The sequence below is a fragment of the Fomitopsis serialis genome (genome assembly GCF_022376445.1).
Source record: "Fomitopsis serialis strain Sig1Antser10 chromosome Unknown B0H18scaffold_40, whole genome shotgun sequence".
Lineage (NCBI taxonomy): Eukaryota > Fungi > Basidiomycota > Agaricomycetes > Polyporales > Fomitopsidaceae > Fomitopsis > Fomitopsis serialis.
The window spans coordinates 261,593-279,485 of NW_025955000.1; the positions used below are offsets into that span (position 1 = coordinate 261,593).

General features: G+C 56.2%; 6 protein-coding genes across 6 annotated transcripts; 2 read left to right on the top strand and 4 right to left on the bottom strand.

Annotated features, from left to right (window-relative positions):
• Positions 1–283: 283 nt before the first annotated feature.
• On the bottom strand, positions 284–3,019 carry B0H18DRAFT_1085472 (P-loop containing nucleoside triphosphate hydrolase protein; the record flags this gene model as incomplete). Its single annotated transcript, XM_048031925.1, has 10 exons — positions 284–534; positions 593–963; positions 1,014–1,205; positions 1,262–1,994; positions 2,046–2,114; positions 2,173–2,292; positions 2,354–2,394; positions 2,427–2,671; positions 2,723–2,849; positions 2,901–3,019. 10 exons carry the CDS (start codon positions 3,017–3,019, stop codon positions 284–286), a joined length of 2,268 nt encoding a protein of 755 aa, XP_047892617.1.
• A 1,717-nt stretch (positions 3,020–4,736) lies between these two features.
• Positions 4,737–6,180, bottom strand: B0H18DRAFT_1211824 (uncharacterized protein; the record flags this gene model as incomplete). The annotated part of the gene is made up of 5 exons (XM_048036432.1): positions 4,737–5,371; positions 5,447–5,746; positions 5,795–5,952; positions 6,009–6,048; positions 6,109–6,180. 5 exons carry the CDS (start codon positions 6,178–6,180, stop codon positions 5,117–5,119), a joined length of 825 nt encoding a protein of 274 aa, XP_047892618.1. The 3' UTR covers positions 4,737–5,116.
• Positions 6,181–8,223: 2,043 nt separating this feature from the next.
• B0H18DRAFT_1011797 (subtilisin-like protein) lies at positions 8,224–10,687 on the top strand. The gene is made up of 5 exons (XM_048029008.1): positions 8,224–9,044; positions 9,101–9,756; positions 9,813–10,000; positions 10,057–10,204; positions 10,259–10,687. Exons 1-5 carry the CDS (start codon positions 8,240–8,242, stop codon positions 10,421–10,423), a joined length of 1,962 nt encoding a protein of 653 aa, XP_047892619.1. The 5' UTR covers positions 8,224–8,239; the 3' UTR covers positions 10,424–10,687.
• Positions 10,688–11,296: 609 nt separating this feature from the next.
• On the bottom strand, positions 11,297–12,888 carry B0H18DRAFT_1119907 (uncharacterized protein; the record flags this gene model as incomplete). Its single annotated transcript, XM_048034017.1, has 2 exons — positions 11,297–11,314; positions 11,377–12,888. 2 exons carry the CDS (start codon positions 12,886–12,888, stop codon positions 11,297–11,299), a joined length of 1,530 nt encoding a protein of 509 aa, XP_047892620.1.
• Positions 12,889–13,056: 168 nt separating this feature from the next.
• Positions 13,057–15,696, bottom strand: B0H18DRAFT_1011801 (subtilisin-like protein). The gene is made up of 6 exons (XM_048029009.1): positions 15,000–15,696; positions 14,832–14,946; positions 14,127–14,779; positions 13,886–14,073; positions 13,678–13,825; positions 13,057–13,621 (listed from the first exon to the last, which is right to left on the bottom strand). Exons 1-6 carry the CDS (start codon positions 15,678–15,680, stop codon positions 13,457–13,459), a joined length of 1,950 nt encoding a protein of 649 aa, XP_047892621.1. The 5' UTR covers positions 15,681–15,696; the 3' UTR covers positions 13,057–13,456.
• An 867-nt stretch (positions 15,697–16,563) lies between these two features.
• B0H18DRAFT_426885 (uncharacterized protein) lies at positions 16,564–17,893 on the top strand. Its single transcript, XM_048038063.1, has 5 exons — positions 16,564–16,632; positions 16,705–16,977; positions 17,050–17,392; positions 17,446–17,763; positions 17,820–17,893. The coding sequence occupies exons 2-4, from the start codon at positions 16,712–16,714 to the stop codon at positions 17,656–17,658; spliced, it is 822 nt and encodes a 273-aa protein (XP_047892622.1). The 5' UTR covers positions 16,564–16,632; positions 16,705–16,711; the 3' UTR covers positions 17,659–17,763; positions 17,820–17,893.

Here is a 17,893-nt window from a genome sequence, read left to right on the forward strand (position 1 = left end):
TTACCGGCGTGCATGCTGCAGTGCTAACGTTCCTATTCCTATTCCGTCTCCACCTCCTTACTGTACATAACCACACTCTACACTCTAGCCTCGGCGACGAGTGCATGCTCAGACTGATCGTGACCACGTGAACCTCGCACTCATGTATCGCTAGCGTACTGTCTACATAAGGCTCACCCTTCGCGGACAATAAAGGGAACAAAAAGCAACCTGCCTAGCGGTCCTCGAAGCGCGCCTCAGGGCACACACGGCGACGGGAAGTTCGCGATGGACACAAACGTTATCACTTGCGCAACCTCATCAGCTCTTTCCTTGCCTTGTTGAGTCGCTCGCGTTTGTTCCTCAACTCTTCACGGCGCGCCGCAACGTTCCCATCCTCCCGCAAGTACTCCGCGCACAAGCGGTACCCATCTGGGCCACTGACGCCGAGCTCCTTCCTCAAGACCGCGTCGAGTGCCTTCCCGCGGTTCAGGCCCAACACGAGCTCGTGGTCGATGGCATTCGGGACGTTGTCCGCGAAGCGCTTGTACGCGACTGGGGTAGATAGTGTAAACACGATCACCCTTTCCGGTAACTCTGGATGAGCACTCACCTTGGAAGTAGGCGCGGACGCTCGCCATGATCCCAATCGCGGCCTCGTAAGGGTCGGTCGGGAGCACTTTAGCGAGGTCGGTGGGCTCGATGTCGTGGATGTCGAGCGCGCTGAACGCTGCCATGATCGCCCTGACGTTCTCGTCGAACTCGGATGATCCGTTCGACGTGTTGTGCTTCTTCAGCTTGTGAAGGAGGGGGACGTTGTTGTATTGCGAGCGATGACCTCTGTACCAGGCCAGGAACTTGTCGCGATAGTCACGGAAGTAATGGTCGTTGAGCGTGCGAGGACGCCCCTCGAGAGCGACCAGCCATTGGAGACATTCTCTAGTAGCCCGCGCACGGTCGGCGATGTAGTCGGCGATCACGATCCTGTCCTAAAGTCAGCTGAAGTTGTTCAAGGTATGGAAATGGACACATACGAGATGGTGAACTCCAGATGAGGATACTGGTTGCATTCGGCATGCACGAAGTCCGCGATCTTCTTGTTGAGGATCTCCTCGACATAGTCGAACAGCTGCATAGCCGGCGTCTCCCAGCGAGCAACGACTTGGTGGATGAACATCTCAGTGACAACGAACGGGATGTTGTCCGGGAGTTCGCGCGTGATGGCCCTAACCGATCCAACGTGAGAAAGGAGCTTCAGTTACAGCGCGATCATATAACGCACTGGACAGCGAGGTTCATCACTTCGTCGATGTAGATAGCGCCGACATCGTCCTCAGGGAGAGATGGCACCTCCTCGTTCGACAAGAAGTCCGGCGGGGTAAGATTTGCGAGCTGCATGTCATCAGCGTCTGGCTTCTCGAAGGGCCTGAAGTCCGGGGCCGTCTTCTGGATCGCGTCCTTGAACTCTTGCTGTTTCGGCCGGATGATCTGCAACAGACCGTCGGCGCCGGGCGTGCCTTCGACGTACTGAGTCAACGCGCTCGAGAACTTGCTAACGAGGTTGTACACCTCGCCGACGGGATCCTTCGATGGCTCCTTGGGGAGCTCGCCAAGCTGGCTCTCCGTCGTCCTCAGCATCTCCTGAATGGTCTTCTGGATCTCGGGCAGCCTGGAGGTTGCTTGATCATCTTGTGCACAGTCAACGAAGGCGCGAACATACCTCTTGGCGATCAGGCCAGACAATACGTCGCTGCATCGTTCCGCCAAGTTGAGCGTTCCGAGACGTCGCTGAAAGAGCTGAGGCAGCAAATCCCAAGGCTTCGTAGACGCGAAGAAGTGCCTCTCTTCTTGTCGCGCGTCCGCGCGCGTGATGCCTTCTGACAGCTGTACGGAGTCAGGTTGCTTCACGCTGAACCAGCCGTTGTCGAGAGCAAGCTGCGGGTACTCATTCTTCAGCAGCGTGACCCATCGCTCCTCGTCGCCTCTTGGCGCACGGTCGGGTTTAGTGAGAACGCCTGAGGCGGAGTCAGACGAGCGGCATTGAGAACGTTGGGGAATGTACTCACCTATGGTGCGCTTGCCTGCTGGATCGAAGGTGCGCGCAAGCTGGTAGGCACCTTGATTTTCGAACTCCGCTGTGGGGACCAACCGCATTACATCGGTGCGTGGAATAACTGGATTAAACGAACTTACTCTCGCACGTAACGGTCAAGAGAATGATGCAGCTTTCATTCTTGGCGTACTCTGTGACGAGCCCCTTGACTAGATCTATATCCGCGGTGGTGCTGCCGCTGCCCGCACTAGCGATCAAACCTGGTGGAGGGATCATGAGAATCGGAGGCAACGTTCGGAGACATGACGAGTGCGCATATACCCGGTAAGTCAACGAAGGAGAGATCGACAACGTCCGGGCCACTGATCTCCAGGGACACGCATTCCTGGAGAACGTAATCTCGGACGTGGTCTCGTCACCTTCACCGGTGAGGAAGGAGCTAGCCTCCGTGCTTGGGTTCAGGATGGCGCGCTGGGCGCGTTTGATCCTCTCGGCGACGTCTTCGGGGTTGGAGATCGGGTCGCCGAACCGGATTGTGCGAACGGTGATGGCCTGCCCCTGCCGGTCCGTGAGCAGACGCAGACTGACGGTACACACCCAAGGGTCGGATGAACGTGACAGCGACATTCGGTGGGGCATCTACGGCAAAATTGATTAATCCAATGAGTATAACCTACAGGGTCGGGCGACAGACCTTGTACAGGTCCCGCTCGCTCTTGGTAGGGTAATGCCACAGATATTTTCCAGCAAGGATGACTTCCCTGTGCTTTGAGAGCCGATGACAGCAATCATCGGTATCTCGATATCCATCGAGACGCTATACAGCTGATTATCAGCCAGGATATATCACGAACCAAGCAGGACTCACCCTGTGCCGTACAAGCTGTTGCCGATGTCGAGCATATTGCGCCTTGTCGTCGAGTAACTGCCTGCATCCCCGATGTCGGTAGGCTGCATATCGCCCTGGATATCGCTATTGGTGAGCATACTGGCTGATGGTCAGAGCACCTGTTGCCGTAGAACGTCTGAGGAGCGTGCGTCGGGGTGACTCTAGGATTCCGAATCCCTAGAGACCTGGATCTTTATGAGATGGAAGAGAGTTAATACAAAACACGAACGTTCCCTACTCGAACTCTACATCGACGTGAGGCGCTACATGGACCACCGGGTTAGTTCATGGGCAGTATAGCTACACCCTGAATGAGGCGTCGCTGGCATGAAGCGGCGTTCCATCGAAATCTTGTCACCCACGCGGCGCACATCTTTCGAGATTTTCTGATCATCGTAACAAAGAACTATACATCGAGGCAAGATTTTGATGCTAAGAAAAGACCTTACGGATCAACTGGCAACACAAACACTCCAACTGGACGAAAGACACCTACAGGTAGCAAATAGTCTGCCCGAAATGTCTGGTCGCGACGGCAATTCAAGCCAGAAGAGCTCCAGGTTGGCAGCGCCACGCGCTAATTTGTGCTCCATAACATGATGGAATGTATAAGACATGTCAGCCAAAAGCTAATCTTACTTGCCGCAGTCGATGGTAAAGAATGCACGTTCCCCTCGTGGGGTGTGGCACTCGTCGAAGGACTTCAAGTTGCGCAGTACGTGCCGCAATCCGAGAAGCGTCTGCAAATGGTTATACGACGTGGAGTAGGTACCGTGAGAGGAATTGCGCTGCTCATACGGAGACGGTTTGAATTTCGCGTTGATGCCTCCGCAGTCGGAAAGGCTCAGCGAACCACGCTGTTCATCAGGCAGAACCAGAAGGGCCATCGAATCATCCACTGGCTGCCGTGCTAGCGGTGGAAGTCGCCAGCTGGTCCTGTAATGTGAGCTCAGGTCACCCGCCAGCTCGACTTTTAGATTTGTGCTGCAAGACGCACTGGCAATCGAAGCTCCTTGCTTTCCTCACGGCCACCCCAGGATTCCTACCCTCATGTTCGGGCCTTCAAGTTCAAGCTTGTTCCGTCGATAATAAATAGCTCGACCGTTACTGGTGGCCGTATGTAGAGACCCGTGTCAGGATGATTCGAGTCGTCGGAAAGCTTTGATTTGACAGTAACGAAACATCCGATTCTCTGAGTCTATGCGCCCCAGTCCCAGTGATTCCCACGCCACCCTGTCCCGCCACCACGACCCCGGCTGCGCCACCAAATACTTACCTGCGTCCGTGCGTACCACCGTACCACCGCCACGACCACCTGCGCACGCGCAACCACGACGCGTACAACCATCTTATCTGCGCAATGCAGGCAGACGACGTTACAAAGTGGTGAGATCGGTTGCTCAATCTGGCCAAGGGGCAGTATTTTTCGTTTTCATTTTTTTTTTACCTTGCATACGGGGTACCACCTCGATCGGCTGTTCTCACAAGTAGCCTGATGGCGATGGAACCGAATATGTATGTACTTGCAGACGTACAGGTACCACGAGAGCGCGTAGGTCGGCCAAATGATTGCGTGACTCATAGTTGGAGGTAATGTCGAATGTAGGGTGAAGGATAGGCTAGGAGAAGGACACATCTGAAGGCGCCGAGTGACGGCATGTCTACAATATTCAGCATGAGGACCGTCGACGCAGTCTACAGCGCATCAGTACCGGCTGAAAGGAGTTGTTTTTCGATAGGCTGTCGTGCGACGGGCCTCATCAATACCATGGTCGGAGAGTGGCCGCGCCGCATGCCGGTGCAGCACCATGTGGGACATGTTGCTCTCGCCGCTACTAGTAGCGCAGTCGGGGTTGGACGAGCTATACCAAAGCTGTACTGCCTAATAGTTGGGTAAGTGCGTCGTCGAAGCCCTAAACCGTCGTCCTCAGAACCTCGTGCAGTGACGTCGGAAGGGTATAAGTGCCAGACCGTGAAATCGCCTCCATCCAAGACTACTGCAAAGTGCCCAAGTGCAGTGAATATTTGAATATCCAACCTAAATGTCCAATAGGCCTTGTAGTACTCGCGCCGCCGCACACTGTGACATGGCATAAGCACACTGTGGCTGAACTTTCTGGCGAGACCACAACGGTCGCGCGGCTGACGGCATTCCCGGAGAGCGAGCTCCAGAGCCCCCGCAACTTTGAACGTCCCTAATGGCTGCGCGCGGGGACGTATTCTACGTGCGGCCGCGCCGGCGCAGGGTGCCACCGGCCCGGGTGAGCGGGGATGTGTTCTACGCGCGGCCGCCCCGGCGCAGGAGGAGAGTGGCCCGGGTGAGCGGGGACGTGTTCTACGTGCGGCCGCCCCGACACAGGGTGGCCCGGACGCATTCCCGCAGGCCGCGCACCGCAAAGACCAGAGCCCAACACCATGTCTGACACAGCTAGTCTGACAGTAGCACGGTTCTTCACGTGTACCACGGCGTCGAGGCAGACTCTGTCAGTCAACTCGTCGCTACATGTGCGGAAAGCTGTACTCACCACGCTAGGCGGTCTCGACGCAGTTCCCCAGTCGATGAGATACGCTTTGGAGGCCTGGTCGTCGAAGAGGACGTTCCCCAAAACGGGGTCTTGGTGAAGCCAGTGAGTGCGGTGGTAAGTCTCCATGATTGCGTCCGTCGCGACGTCGACGACGCGGTCCAGCAGCGCCCAACATTGCTGCGTGTTGTGTCGCACATGCGCATACGCGGCCGTTTGATCGAGCCGTTTGCCTGGGGATGGCTTCACGATGATCCACTTCTCGTGGTGTTCGTCGAAACCGAACTTCCACAGAGCGCCGACCTAAGTAGACCTGTTGATCGTGCACAAGCGAGGCGAAATGGGACGTACGTCGGAAGTCGCATGGATTTCGTCGTCCGAAATCTTCGTCTTTGCATAGCCGCCCTTAAATTTGCCCTCGACGACTTGATAGACGACGCCGTGCACGCCTTGCAATTCGTTCTTCCGCACCTTGTACTTCTGACCGTCAAGTGTCAGGTCTATGTCATCTACATTGTTCCAACTGTTATGCGGCGATGCTTAGGCATGACCGAGCAGAACATACGTGGCGCACGCGGCCAAAAGTCGCGGACTGCGAGCTCAGACTGTTCACACAAAAAGTCAGCGCACGAATCAAATTTTTGGTCAGTCTATTCCATGCTTACCGTGCCCTGGAGGACCGGTGCAGCCCATGCTGTAATGCATAAAGCAATCAACGAGGAAAGAAGGAGCCTCATGGAAAGATCGTCAATGATGCGAAAGAAACCCAAGATGAGAACAAAGAAGATAAAAGACAAGAGAAGGAAAGAGAAAAGAAGATTAATGCAGTAGGAGGAGGACCAGCCAGACTCGACTTGCAGTTCATCGTGCACCCTCTTTATAGACCGTTGGAAGTGCGATCCATCGCTTACGGTCGCATGGCCGTGAATTCATGTCTTGCCAATATTCCTGATGATGGCAGCATAAACAATCATGGTCGAGTGTATTGCCGGCGTACAACCTTGGATCCGGGTCGCCTCTTGTCACTGTGTCTTAGCAACACGTATGTGAAGTAGACTCGGAACTATCCACACGTGATCTCCACTAGGACCGCATTGAGGCCTGCAGAGTGATGGTACTGTAAGCCGGGCGAGTCGCTCGGGATCGAGTCGGATATCCCGAGCAGGACGGTGCCACAACGTTGCGACATTGAAGGTTTGCACGCCGATCAAGTGCAAGTGTTACAACCACCGGACTCATAAGTATTGATGTACGTGATTGTCGACGCACTTGGTCGTGACAGAATGGCGATGCTCGCGATCGAGACGCGTTTAGTCTTGACAGAATTGTGATATTCACGATCCAGACACAACGGGACGACTCGTCAGAGACAAGCCACAGACGACCTGCTCTAAATGCACTTTACACGAAGCGCTGAGTCCGCTCTTGGTCCGCTCCGTGTGCCTCAACTGTGCCTAGCTCCGTGAACTTGTACCCTCTTGCTGGGACCGGTACGGATGAGGGAGAAGTCATGAGATATCGTTTTGAAAGCCTTAGATGATCTACATTCATTCGCATCAGCAGGGACGGGCATCGGAGACCGGTAAAGACTCATCGAGGTGCTGCAAGATGAGCAGGGACTTCAAAGACGATGGTAGGACATCGAATGATCGCCGTCGTAAACCCGCGTTCACATACTTTGCTCCGCAGCGCCTCTCAGCAAACACTGAGGGCGGCATACCGGCCGTGCATCCTGAATGGAACGAAAGGGCATATATTCTCTTCCTAGTCAGAGATATTCACTGAAAGTCGTGTTGCCGGTCAGACCGATGAAGAGTCTGGCTGAGGCGCTGATTGGGCTTACCTGGGCTCACTCGTGCTATGACGAATGTATTCGTTGCGCTTATCATTAAGACAAACAATGTGTTGTATCTGCTTCCCAAGCTTCAAAATTTGGTGGTGGCGGTTGCGGTCACGGTCGCCCAGCAGCGCCCAGCGCCGGTCACTGGCGGCGAGATCTAGAGATCTCGATCTGCCGCCACTGGGCGCTTAGATGCCATCCTTCAATCGAGCTGGCTGGCTCAGGCTTGTCTTCCACCGTCTCCGAGTCTCTCATACTGGCTTCCTTCCGGCTCACGCAAAGATGGCTGATGCGACAGCTGTAATACTATATACCGTGAGCGCGTACTGGTCTTGCATGTACTCAACTACAGAATGCATCCTGAGGCCCAACTGGTGGTGCGTGGCCACGGTAGGACTGGCGTACTAGGTGTGAGTTCGCGTCAGCAAAAGCTCAATGATTTGTGATTTTAACTGACCGCTCTTTACAGATTGTGTTGAATTGTAAACGCACGGAGATCAAGGCGACCCTGCAATTGAATGGGAAGATCGGTCACACCAATATTCGTTCGCGCCGTCCTACACCCACGATATCAGTGCATTGTGCACACCTCGCATAGCTCCATCTGGATGAATGAGCGGCTGGAATGTCTACTCCCCGGTAACAGTCCCTTGAACGGGTGTTCTACGCCGGTGCTGGTGCTCGAGCAGGCTAGCCTTTGCAATATTTGGCACTATCTGCATGTACCGTCAGTGTCAGGCTCGGGGCTCGTCATCCAGATACGTAACGGGCTAATTAACACACAAAGAGTGATCCCTCTTTGGATTTCAATATCATACAGGTCGAGTGTTCCTTGCACACGCGGTTCTTCAGGACCGCCCTTTGGCTACCCGGTATGTGTCTCGCACGGGCGTAAGCACAGAAACAGTATAAAACAATCTTATTAATCCCTGAAGCAGCGGATCCTCACCTCCAGGATGTCGCTCTCCACTCGCCTGGCCGCTCTCCTGGCCCTCGCCCTCTGCGCCGCCGCCATCCCCGCGCCCGTCGGCCATGTCGTTCACGAGGCACGCGACCACCTCCCGCGCGGATGGGCCCCCGTCCGGCGCGCAGAACCAGACATGGTCTTGCCCTTCCGCGTCGGCCTTGTGCAGCCCAACCTGGAGAGCATCGAGGAGTATATCATGGACGTCTCCCACCCCGACTCGCCTAACTACGGTAAGCACTGGAGCCCCGCCAAGGTCGCGTCGACGTTCCGCCCGACGAAGGAGTCCGTCGACACCGTGCACGGCTGGTTCACCGAGAGCGGCATCGCGCCAGAGCGCGTAAAGTCGAGCACGGGCGGGAGCTGGATGAAGGTGAACGTGACGATCGAGGAGGCGGAGCGACTGCTTGGCACGGAGTACTACGTCTACCAGTTCGGTGAGGATGGCAGCCGCACGCACGTCGCGTGCCACGAGAAGTACCATCTTCCGGATCACGTCTCGAAGCATGTCGAGATCGTTTCGCCCACCCTCCACTTCGATACACCGCCTCACGGTCCTGCTGGCTCGTGGCACAAGCTTGGTGGCAGGGACAACGAGACTTTGAACCTGGATTATCCTGCGCATGCGGTTGGCCAGCCCGGATTCGGTACGAGCTTCCCAAAGACCCAGGGTACCGTTCAGAACGTAATCAATCAGCTGGAGCACTGTGACGAGCAGATCGTTCCCGATTGCCTCCGCGCTCTATACGACTTTGAGTACTACCCTCTTGTCCCGGAGAAGAACTCGCTTGCGATCGGTAGGAATTGCCTATTCTCCGCTGCCCTACCCACCGCTGATCAGCATCTATGTTAGTCGAATACACTCCGCAGGCATACAACGCCAGCGACCTCGACATGTTCTTCGGCAACTTCTCGCCCAGCCAGGTCGGGCAGCGCCCCGTTTTCAACAGTATCGACGGGGGCTACATACAGACCAACTACGGGGGCTACTACTACAGCGCCGAGTCCAACCTCGATCTGCAGTACTCCATGGCGCTCGTCGGCCCGCGGCAACCAGTGCAGCTCTACCAAGCGGGAGACCTCAGTGAGGGCGCATCGTTCAACACCATGCTCGACGCGCTTGATGCCTCGTACTGCACGTTCGACGGCGGAGACGATCCGACTTACGATCCGACATACCCGGACCCGTACGGCGACGGGTACGAGGGCAGCGAGAACTGCGGTACTGTGTCGCCGGCGCACATCATATCGACGTCGTACAGCTACACGGAAGTGCAATCGACTCCCGCGTACGAGCAGAGGCAGTGCGCGGAGTACGCGAAACTCGGGCTGATGGGTGTTACGGTGCTCTACTCGTCAGGTGATTATGGGGTTGCGGGTAATGGCGAAGCTTGCTTGAACGCCAGTGGCCAGGAGGACTGGTTTGGCCATGTATTCGCGCCGGGGTTCCCCGCCGGCTGCCCGTACGTCACCTCGGTCGGCGCGACCCAGGTCAATCCGAACTCTACCGTATGTGGACGCTGCGCTCTCGCATGCCGTGTAGTATAGCTGATCCTTGTGCACAGGTCCTCGAGCCTGAGAGCGCCTGCGCGCAGATGATCCAATCGGGAGGTGGTTTCTCAAACGTATTTCGAATGCCGTCTTATCAGGCGTCTGCTGTCGAACACTACCTGACGAACTATCCGCCCGACTACCCCGTTGGTACTTTCAACGCCTCCGGATCGCGTGCCTATCCTGATATTTCCGCGAATGGGTGAGTCGTCTCAGTCACCATGCATCAGCTTGCCTATTGAATGCGGGGTGTCAAAGTGCAAGATACGTCATCACCGTACAGGGCGAGTACTACCTCGTCTACGGCACGTCTTGCGCGACACCGGTCTCCGCTGCGATCTTTTCTGCCATCAACGACGCCCGCATCGCTATCGGGAAGTCGCCTATCGGGTTCATCAACCCTACGGTACGTGCACCTGCTGCCTACTCACTGCTGTCTGATTGTTCATACGTGTGGCAGATCTACACCCCTGCATTCATGGCAGCGTTCAACGACATCACGACCGGTTCCAACCCTGGGTGCGGCACGGAGGGCTTTGACGCCCAGCCTGGATGGGACCCCGTGACGGGTGTGGGCACACCAAACTTTGTGAAGCTGCTCGCGCTCTGGCTCGCGCTTCCGTGATTGCTCCAGGGTGCGCACCGGATGACATTGACGAATTGGGCTCGAACGATGATCGTTGTGGAACATGGGGAAATATGACTGTATTGCACGGTGTTGTCGTTCGCTTCGGTTGGGACTCGGACTGGCATCGGGGCTTATGCGTGCGTTTTTTTGTGAACTGGCTAGACACAACGTAGCTGCTATATAGCAGTCACTTGGACCGTCTCCACGCTCTGCATGACTTCTAACCCAAACCATCTTTCTCAATTCAACTGGCTTTGCGATCGGTAAGTTGAACCCATGTAATGGCCGCATCTCAACATCTCGCAAGAATTTGCTGTAAGCGAATGTGCGCCTCATCAGTGCACTTGCAGGGACATAGCCCACTAGTTAAGGTAGCCGTGACGATTGCATAGTCTCTAAGAGCTGGGTTGGCTGTGGACTCCTGGACCGTCCAGCATGGGTCCCGGTTGACTCCTCCACTGTCGATGGCAGCGCTGTCACTAACGGTGTTCATTCAAGTTGTGAAACCAATTGAGCCCTGCGTATTGCCGTTGGAGTGCCAACGTAACCCATGCATATCGTACAATCCGTCGTGAGGTGACAGTGCGAGGTACTCAGGATGCGGTAGCTACTAGTAAGCAAGATAATCGGAAGTGACGTTGAGCAATAAGATGCGAACTAAGCGGGACCCTGCTAGCAGAACTACATCGGGGGAAGGAAAGACAGACTCATCGAAACATCGCAGAGGCACGGACGCCCCACGTCAGCGGCCCCACGGTGGGTGGCCCCCGTGTCTCAGCGACTTCGATGAATTCTCGCACTCCTCGCAGCACTGCTAGCAGAATGTCCCGGCTATCGCGTCTCAGAATGTACGTGTCGACGAATAGCACGTCAAACTTCAAGGACCAACTGTATCAAGCACGTGAGCATGCACAGTAACCTTCAGAATAATCAATCAACTATGGGCTTACCTGGTCGACAGCGTTCATAGCCTGACCGCCGCACTTGTCGTAGTTGTGAATGAGCTCGAGGAGGTCTCCATTGCGCCCGTTCCATGCGTTCAAACACGACATAAGCTGGTGCATATGCATCGGCCATTCGCCTCCAAGCCCGAACTCCTGTGGCATCGAGCCAGCCATCGACCACAGGCTCGAGCGCAAGCCGGGACTCGTCGCACCCGCACGCGCCCACGTAGCATGCAACGTGTAATGGAACATATTCGAGCAGTCGTGCTTGTGCCAGAACGTGTCGTATACCTCCCTCTGCTCGATGGACGAGCCCGGCATGTACACGTCGTCGATGAAGGCACGGCGCGCGTCGATGACGCTCCGTCGGCATCGCTGGCGGTATCGCAGGAAACGGTCGTAATGGCTCGCGGAGACGAGCTCCATCTCCGGGTAGTACTTGTCCTCGGGGCAGAGCAGCGCGCACTTCGCTGCGAGCCGCGCCTCTGCTTCCCAGCCGTGCTCCACAGCGACGAAGTACGACCGCACAGGTTCGGCCTTGATCTCCTTCGACCATGCGCTCTTTGCGAGCTCTGCAGCCCTCACCAGCTCGTACTTGTATGCTGTCTCGAGGACGGCGGTGAGCACTTGCCAGTCACGTAAATGAGGGCTTGGTCCCGGATAGGTGAGCTGGAGTAGAGGAAGGAGGAAAGCCGCGTCCTCAGGGAGATCCAGGACGTGGTAGCCATCGTGCGATTTACGACTGCTGTTGCGGGCGTCGTGCAAGAGAACCGCCAGCTTGCTCGGGAACTGGGTAAGAATGACTTCGTTTACGTAGAAGTTGACTGTGTCGCCCGAGCGTACGATGATATTTGCATGTGCGGATGGTCGATCAAATGGGGAGGGCACGATGAAGGTCTCCGACGGCTCCGAAGGGCTGGCAGAGGCACTAGGCGGCTGCGTGAAGCAATAATGCTCCGCGATCTCGTCTCCTCGGTTGAAAGCGTCACAGAAGTGAAGGAGACGGAAGTACGTCCCAGCTGGAAGAGCCTCCATCTCCTGTACATACGTGTCCTCGAGGTCGAATGCGCCGTCTTGACACCACTCGATGGCGGTCTGGTATGCCAGGTCCTCGAGATCGGCGAGGCACGCGACGGTGAAGACGCGGAGCGGGTCTTCAAACATCGAAAGCTGTCTCTTCAAGTGCTTGACGGCGTCGTCTACTTGGTATTTGACCGCAGCCCGCAGTATGTCTCCAATCCGCATGACATCGTCTATCACCGGATTGTCGCAGGGATACATGAAGCGAAGGAGGGCATCCAGCGTCGCGCTGTCTTCGGAGACCTTGATGATGGCCCGCTCGCTGCCGCCGGCGGGCTGGGGAAGCTTCTCCATCCCCTCGAAAAAGCCGGATGTCAGTCCGAGGACGACCAAGTGCACGTAAAAGTGGACATCGTCCGACGTCTGCAAGGCGATGTCGGCATTAGGCTTGTTGAAAGGGTCGCCCGCGACCTGGCATTCAGCGGGACTCTGGGACATCGCAACGCCCGAGGGCCGACGGAAGGGGTGGAGAGGGCGAGGGGCTGGGAAAGTGCGCACATACTAGGCCCCAGCTTATGAGTAGGCGGGCGTGGAAGCATCGGTCGTCGTGCCAGTGTTGAGAACAAACCTTGCCTTTCAGTGTTACAAGGTTTGATAGTAAACATAGTGGGCAATGGGCATGCCATATCAGCGAGGCGATCGTCAGCCTTCGCGCTGATGTTCCGACCAAACCTACGTCTCGCGAACATGAGCGTTACGCTGTCGCTATACTCCTTTGCAACGAACTTCAGTATCGAGATATCGAACACTGAACAAGGCTTTCAACGTCAGTCTACGTACCCGAGTTGTAAGGCGCATAGTCACGAACCCAATATGATCTCGTGATTTCATTAACTCACCTTCCTTCATACAAGAACCCGCGAAAGCGCACACGCAGAAAGTCCGAGATCCTTGTCTCTTATCGTCGAGACTCGGGAGGACCACTATGCACCACATGCTACCGATAGTCCACACGTTTTCGAGTCATAAGTCCGTTGCGCAAGTCCATTAAGAATCGAGTCCAGTATCACGGAAGAGCGAGCCAAAGCCCGAGCAGCTTCGCAAAGTTCGGTGTGCCCACACCCGTCACGGGGTCCCACCCTGGCTGGGCGTAGAAGCCCTCCGTGCCGCAGCCCGGGTTGGAGCCGGTCGTGATATCGTTAAACGCCTCCATGAACAAGGGCGTGTAGATCTACCGTGCACATGAGCAATCACACAGAGTAGTCAATCCATAGTGGGCTGACGTACCGTAGGGTTGATAAACCCAATCGGCGACTTCCCGATTGCAATACGAGCGTCGTTGATCGCGGACAAGATCGCCGCGGAGACGGGCGAGGCGCACGAGGTGCCGTAGACGAGGTAGAACTCACCCTGCACGGCAACGATGTAGTTCGCACTGAGCAGCCATGCGTCATTTTATCTGTTCAATGCGACATGGCGAGAGACTGCAACTCACCCGTTCGCGGCAATGTCAGGGTACGCACGTGACCCAGAGACGTTGTAGGTGCCGGAAGGGTAGGCAGGCGGGTAGTTGGTCAGGTAGTGCTCAACCGCGGAGGCCTGGTACGATGGCATCGGGAAGACGTTCGAGAAGCCGCCACCAGAGTAGATGACCTGCTCGCAGGCACTCTCGGGCTCGAAGACCTACGAATCCGGATCAGCACTGGACGACACCTCAGGACGCTATGCGCACGCACCGTAGCGTTCGGATTGACCTGCGTCGCTCCGACCGCAGTGACGTACGGACAGTCTACGGGGAAGCCCGGGGCGAACACGTTTCCATCGTAGTCCTCCTGGCCGTCAGCGTCCAAGCAGACGCCACCATTGCCCGAAACGCCGTTATCCCCAGACGAGAAGAGCACCGTTATACCCATCAGGCCGAGCTTCGCATACTCAGCGCACTGCCTCTGCTCATACGCCGGTGTCAGGTCCGCCTCCGTGTAACCGTACGACGTCGACATGATGTACGCGGGCGAAACGGTGCCGCAGTCCTCGTTGCCCTCGTACCCGCCGTACGGGTCCGGGTAAGTCGCGTCGAAGTCGGGGTCGTCACCGCCATCGAACGTGCAGTACGAAGCGTCGAGTGCGTCGAGGAGATTGCCGAAGGACGCGCCCTCGTAGAGGTCGCCCGCCTGGTAAAGCTGCACGGACTGCCGCGAGCCGACGAGCGACATGGCGTACTGCAGATCGAGGTTGGACTCGCCATTGTAGTCGAAGCCTCCGTAGTCGGTCTGGACGTAGCCTCCGTCGATGCTGTAGAGCACAGGACGCTCTCCGACTTGGCTGGGCGAGAAGTTGCTGAAGAACAGGTCCAGATCGCTCGCGACGTATGCCTGAGGAGTGTACTCGACTATATGGGCCGATTAGTGGCATGTGGTGCGAGTTAGAAGATGCATACTCACTGATAGCAAGCGAGTTCTTCTCCGGGACGAGAGGGTAGTACTCAAAGTCATACAGCGCACGGAGGCAGTTCGGGACAATCTGCTCATCGCAGTTCTCCAGCTGGTCGAAAATACTCTGTAAAGGACGTCATTGAACATGTCGAAAGCATCATCAGACATGCTAGCTACCTGAACAGTACCTTTGGTCTTTGGGAAGCTGATACCGAACCCGGGTTGGCCAATGGCGTGGGAGGACTCAGTCGAAGGTGAGTCCCTGCCACCGAGCTTCTGCCACGAGCCAGCCGGACCATTGGGCGTAGTATCGAAGTGAAGAGTGGGCGAAACGATCTCGACATGCTTCGAGACGTGATCCGGAAGATGGTACTTCTCGTGGCACGCGACGTGCGTGCGGCTGCCATCCTCACCGAACTGGTAGACGTAGTACTCCGTGTCAAGCAGTCGCTCCGCCTCCTCGATCGTCACGTTCACCTTCATCCAGCTCCCGCCCGTGCTCGACTTTACGCGCTCTGGCGCGATGCCGCTCTCGGTGAACCAGCCGTGCACGGTGTCGACGGACTCCTTCGTCGGGCGGAACGTCGACGCGACCTTGGCGGGGCTCCAGTGCTTACCGTAGTTAGGCGAGTCGGGGTGGGAGACGTCCATGATATACTCCTCGATGCTCTCCAGGTTGGGCTGCACAAGGCCGACGCGGAAGGGCAAGACCATGTCTGGTTCTGCGCGCCGGACGGGGGCCCATCCGCGCGGGAGGTGGTCGCGTGCCTCGTGAACGACATGGCCGACGGGCGCGGGGATGGCAACGGCGCAGAGGACGAGGGCCAGGAGAGCGGCCAGGCGAGTGGAGAGCGACATCCTGGAGGTGAGGATCGCTGGACCACGAAGAGTTTCCCTCGGTGGATGTGCTTATTATACTCGCGTGCGAGGCGCACAGCGAGAAGCCCCGTCTAGGCGGGGAGCCAAATCCGTCGCCAAGGAGGTGTCTGTACGGTATCAAGAACCGCGTGGGCCAGGGACACTCGGCTTGTGCGTTGTGAAGGATATTTCTGCGTTGGTCGGTTCATCACGTATCCGCTGATGGGCCCTAGAATCAGCTCTATCAAAGGCTGACGACACGAGGATGTAATGCTAATCATCGCACAGGCTAACCCGTTTGAGCACCAATAACGATATGAAACAGGCATTCGAGGTCCTGAACAAGCCCACAAGGAGACTCATGACCTACGATCCACGACCGGGCTGGGCGAGGTGTGCTGATATCGTTGGCTGAGGGCGGTGCAAATGGATGACAGATCTTCTCATTGCAGGGTCTCCTTGTTCTTAGCTCGTTTCCGATTACACACGAACTGTCAAATGCATTTATCTGCGGCGAAGGATGAACGATGATCTCTCGCAGTGACTCGACGGGGTACGTACTCACACCTCCGACCGCCCACCACGTCGGATCAGATGAAGGCCATCCAAGCCGGCAGGGAGTTACTGGGCAAGTGGTAACTTGAATGAAGAGCCTCAGCTAGCGATTACCGCTTCACGGAGGTGTGTTTTGTGAATCCCAGTGCCATTCTCGGGGTCCAACGAGAGAGGAGAACATCAAGACTGGGATGAGCGTATGAGACAAGAGATGATTGACGTGTATAGGCGCTCGGAGATGCAGATTTGGCGCCACCGCCCCCGAGCTGAAGCAAATCCAACCCTCCTGCCTTATTCGGAACCACCACTGGCATATACGGCGCCCAGTGGCGTCGCAGAGTTTCAACAATCCTTGCACAATTTGCTCGTGTCAACGACTCGTGTGCTATATTGTTTCGTGAGTGTATTTATCCTTACGTCGAACTACACTGATGACAAGCTTAATACGTATATATTCCCCGGACATTAGCACCGCCATGAGAGCCAGATGGACCCGATCTGGACACGATGTGCTTGATCCTGCTCTCGTTGATGCTGATAGACTGAATACTTGGGCATATACAAGGCATACCTGGGCATATTTGGCAGGGCAAAGCGCTGTCTTCGTGGCGCGAGGATCCCCGGCGCACAATCGTCGTCCTCAACGCAGTCGTCGTACTCGTGGCTGGTTCGACACCAGGAATAGTTGTATGGTATCTTTACAGCATCCCCGGACGTTCTTGGTCCGACTCAGAATGAAATTGCAAGTACTTGGCACTCGGTGCCCGCGCTCGTTTTTTCCTATTCATAGTATGCAATGACTGATCCACCTCAGTCATAGGCGTGCCTCACACAGAATCCCGAGCAACCACTATATCATGGCTATCTGTGCGCGGGTTCTCCTGTGCCTCGACTCGCCTTCGGCGGCCTCAGGAGCCCAGTCTACTCAATATCCAACACAAGACTGCAGCCCCGTATGCAGTCCCGCACAACTCCCTCAACCTCCGCGGTCAGTGTCCTCCAGGGACATGGTGTTCCAACACATGCATGCTTGTTTTCCATTTCTCGGATCCTTGTACGAATCAAAGCATTCAAACGCGGGTTTACGACAGCAAACGGTCTCACCTCCTGAGTCTCCCGAGTCGCTATCATCCTCTTTCGTGCTCTGCGGTACCCAGGCGAGTCTTTGCCGGCCTCTGAAGCCCGTCTGCTAATACTCAATACACTACAGTCTTTGGCATCCCACCCGCATGACCCCATCCTCGTCCACGTCCGGTGTCATCAAGGGCCAGAAAGCTCGATCCTTTCTGCCCAGGCAATCCGCGCTCTCCCTCTTCACTCTGCGAGCTTCGGATCGAGGCACGCACACGCGTGCCTTCACGACAGCCTACCGACATTCCTCCAGGAAGGTCGGAGCTTCAAGTTCGGAGTCGGGGATAAGTAGGGCGCGGTTTCCGGTCCTTTTGCTTTTGTCTCTTGCTTGCTAGGACGACTCATGGGACTCTGAGGGCTATCGCTCCCCCTCTCTCTTTCTCGCTTTCCTTCCCCCGTGAGTGGTTTTTGGACGAGGTTAGTACTAATCCTCTGGCTTACGACTCGCTCTAGACACTCGACTCATGGTGTCATCGCCAACCTGCTCGTGCACGGCGAGTCTTGCATCATTCAAAGGTTTGCCTCAC

Bases quoted from the DNA above. Each gene is read 5' to 3' on its own strand.
- B0H18DRAFT_1011797 (XM_048029008.1), top strand. From the start codon at position 8,240: ATGTCGCTCTCCACTCGCCTGGCCGCTCTCCTGGCCCTCGCCCTCTGC. The intron at 9,045-9,100 runs GTAGGAATTGCC...CATCTATGTTAG, and splicing joins GAAGAACTCGCTTGCGATCG to TCGAATACACTCCGCAGGCA. The intron at 10,205-10,258 runs GTACGTGCACCT...TACGTGTGGCAG, and splicing joins TCGGGTTCATCAACCCTACG to ATCTACACCCCTGCATTCAT.
- B0H18DRAFT_1011801 (XM_048029009.1), bottom strand. From the start codon at position 15,680: ATGTCGCTCTCCACTCGCCTGGCCGCTCTCCTGGCCCTCGTCCTCTGC. The intron at 14,780-14,831 runs GTGAGTATGCAT...CGGCCCATATAG, and splicing joins GAAGAACTCGCTTGCTATCA to TCGAGTACACTCCTCAGGCA. The intron at 13,622-13,677 runs GTACGTCAGCCC...TGTGCACGGTAG, and splicing joins TTGGGTTTATCAACCCTACG to ATCTACACGCCCTTGTTCAT.
- B0H18DRAFT_426885 (XM_048038063.1), top strand. From the start codon at position 16,712: ATGAGAGCCAGATGGACCCGATCTGGACACGATGTGCTTGATCCTGCT. The intron at 16,978-17,049 runs GCAAGTACTTGG...GATCCACCTCAG, and splicing joins GTCCGACTCAGAATGAAATT to TCATAGGCGTGCCTCACACA. The intron at 17,393-17,445 runs GCGAGTCTTTGC...AATACACTACAG, and splicing joins TCGTGCTCTGCGGTACCCAG to TCTTTGGCATCCCACCCGCA.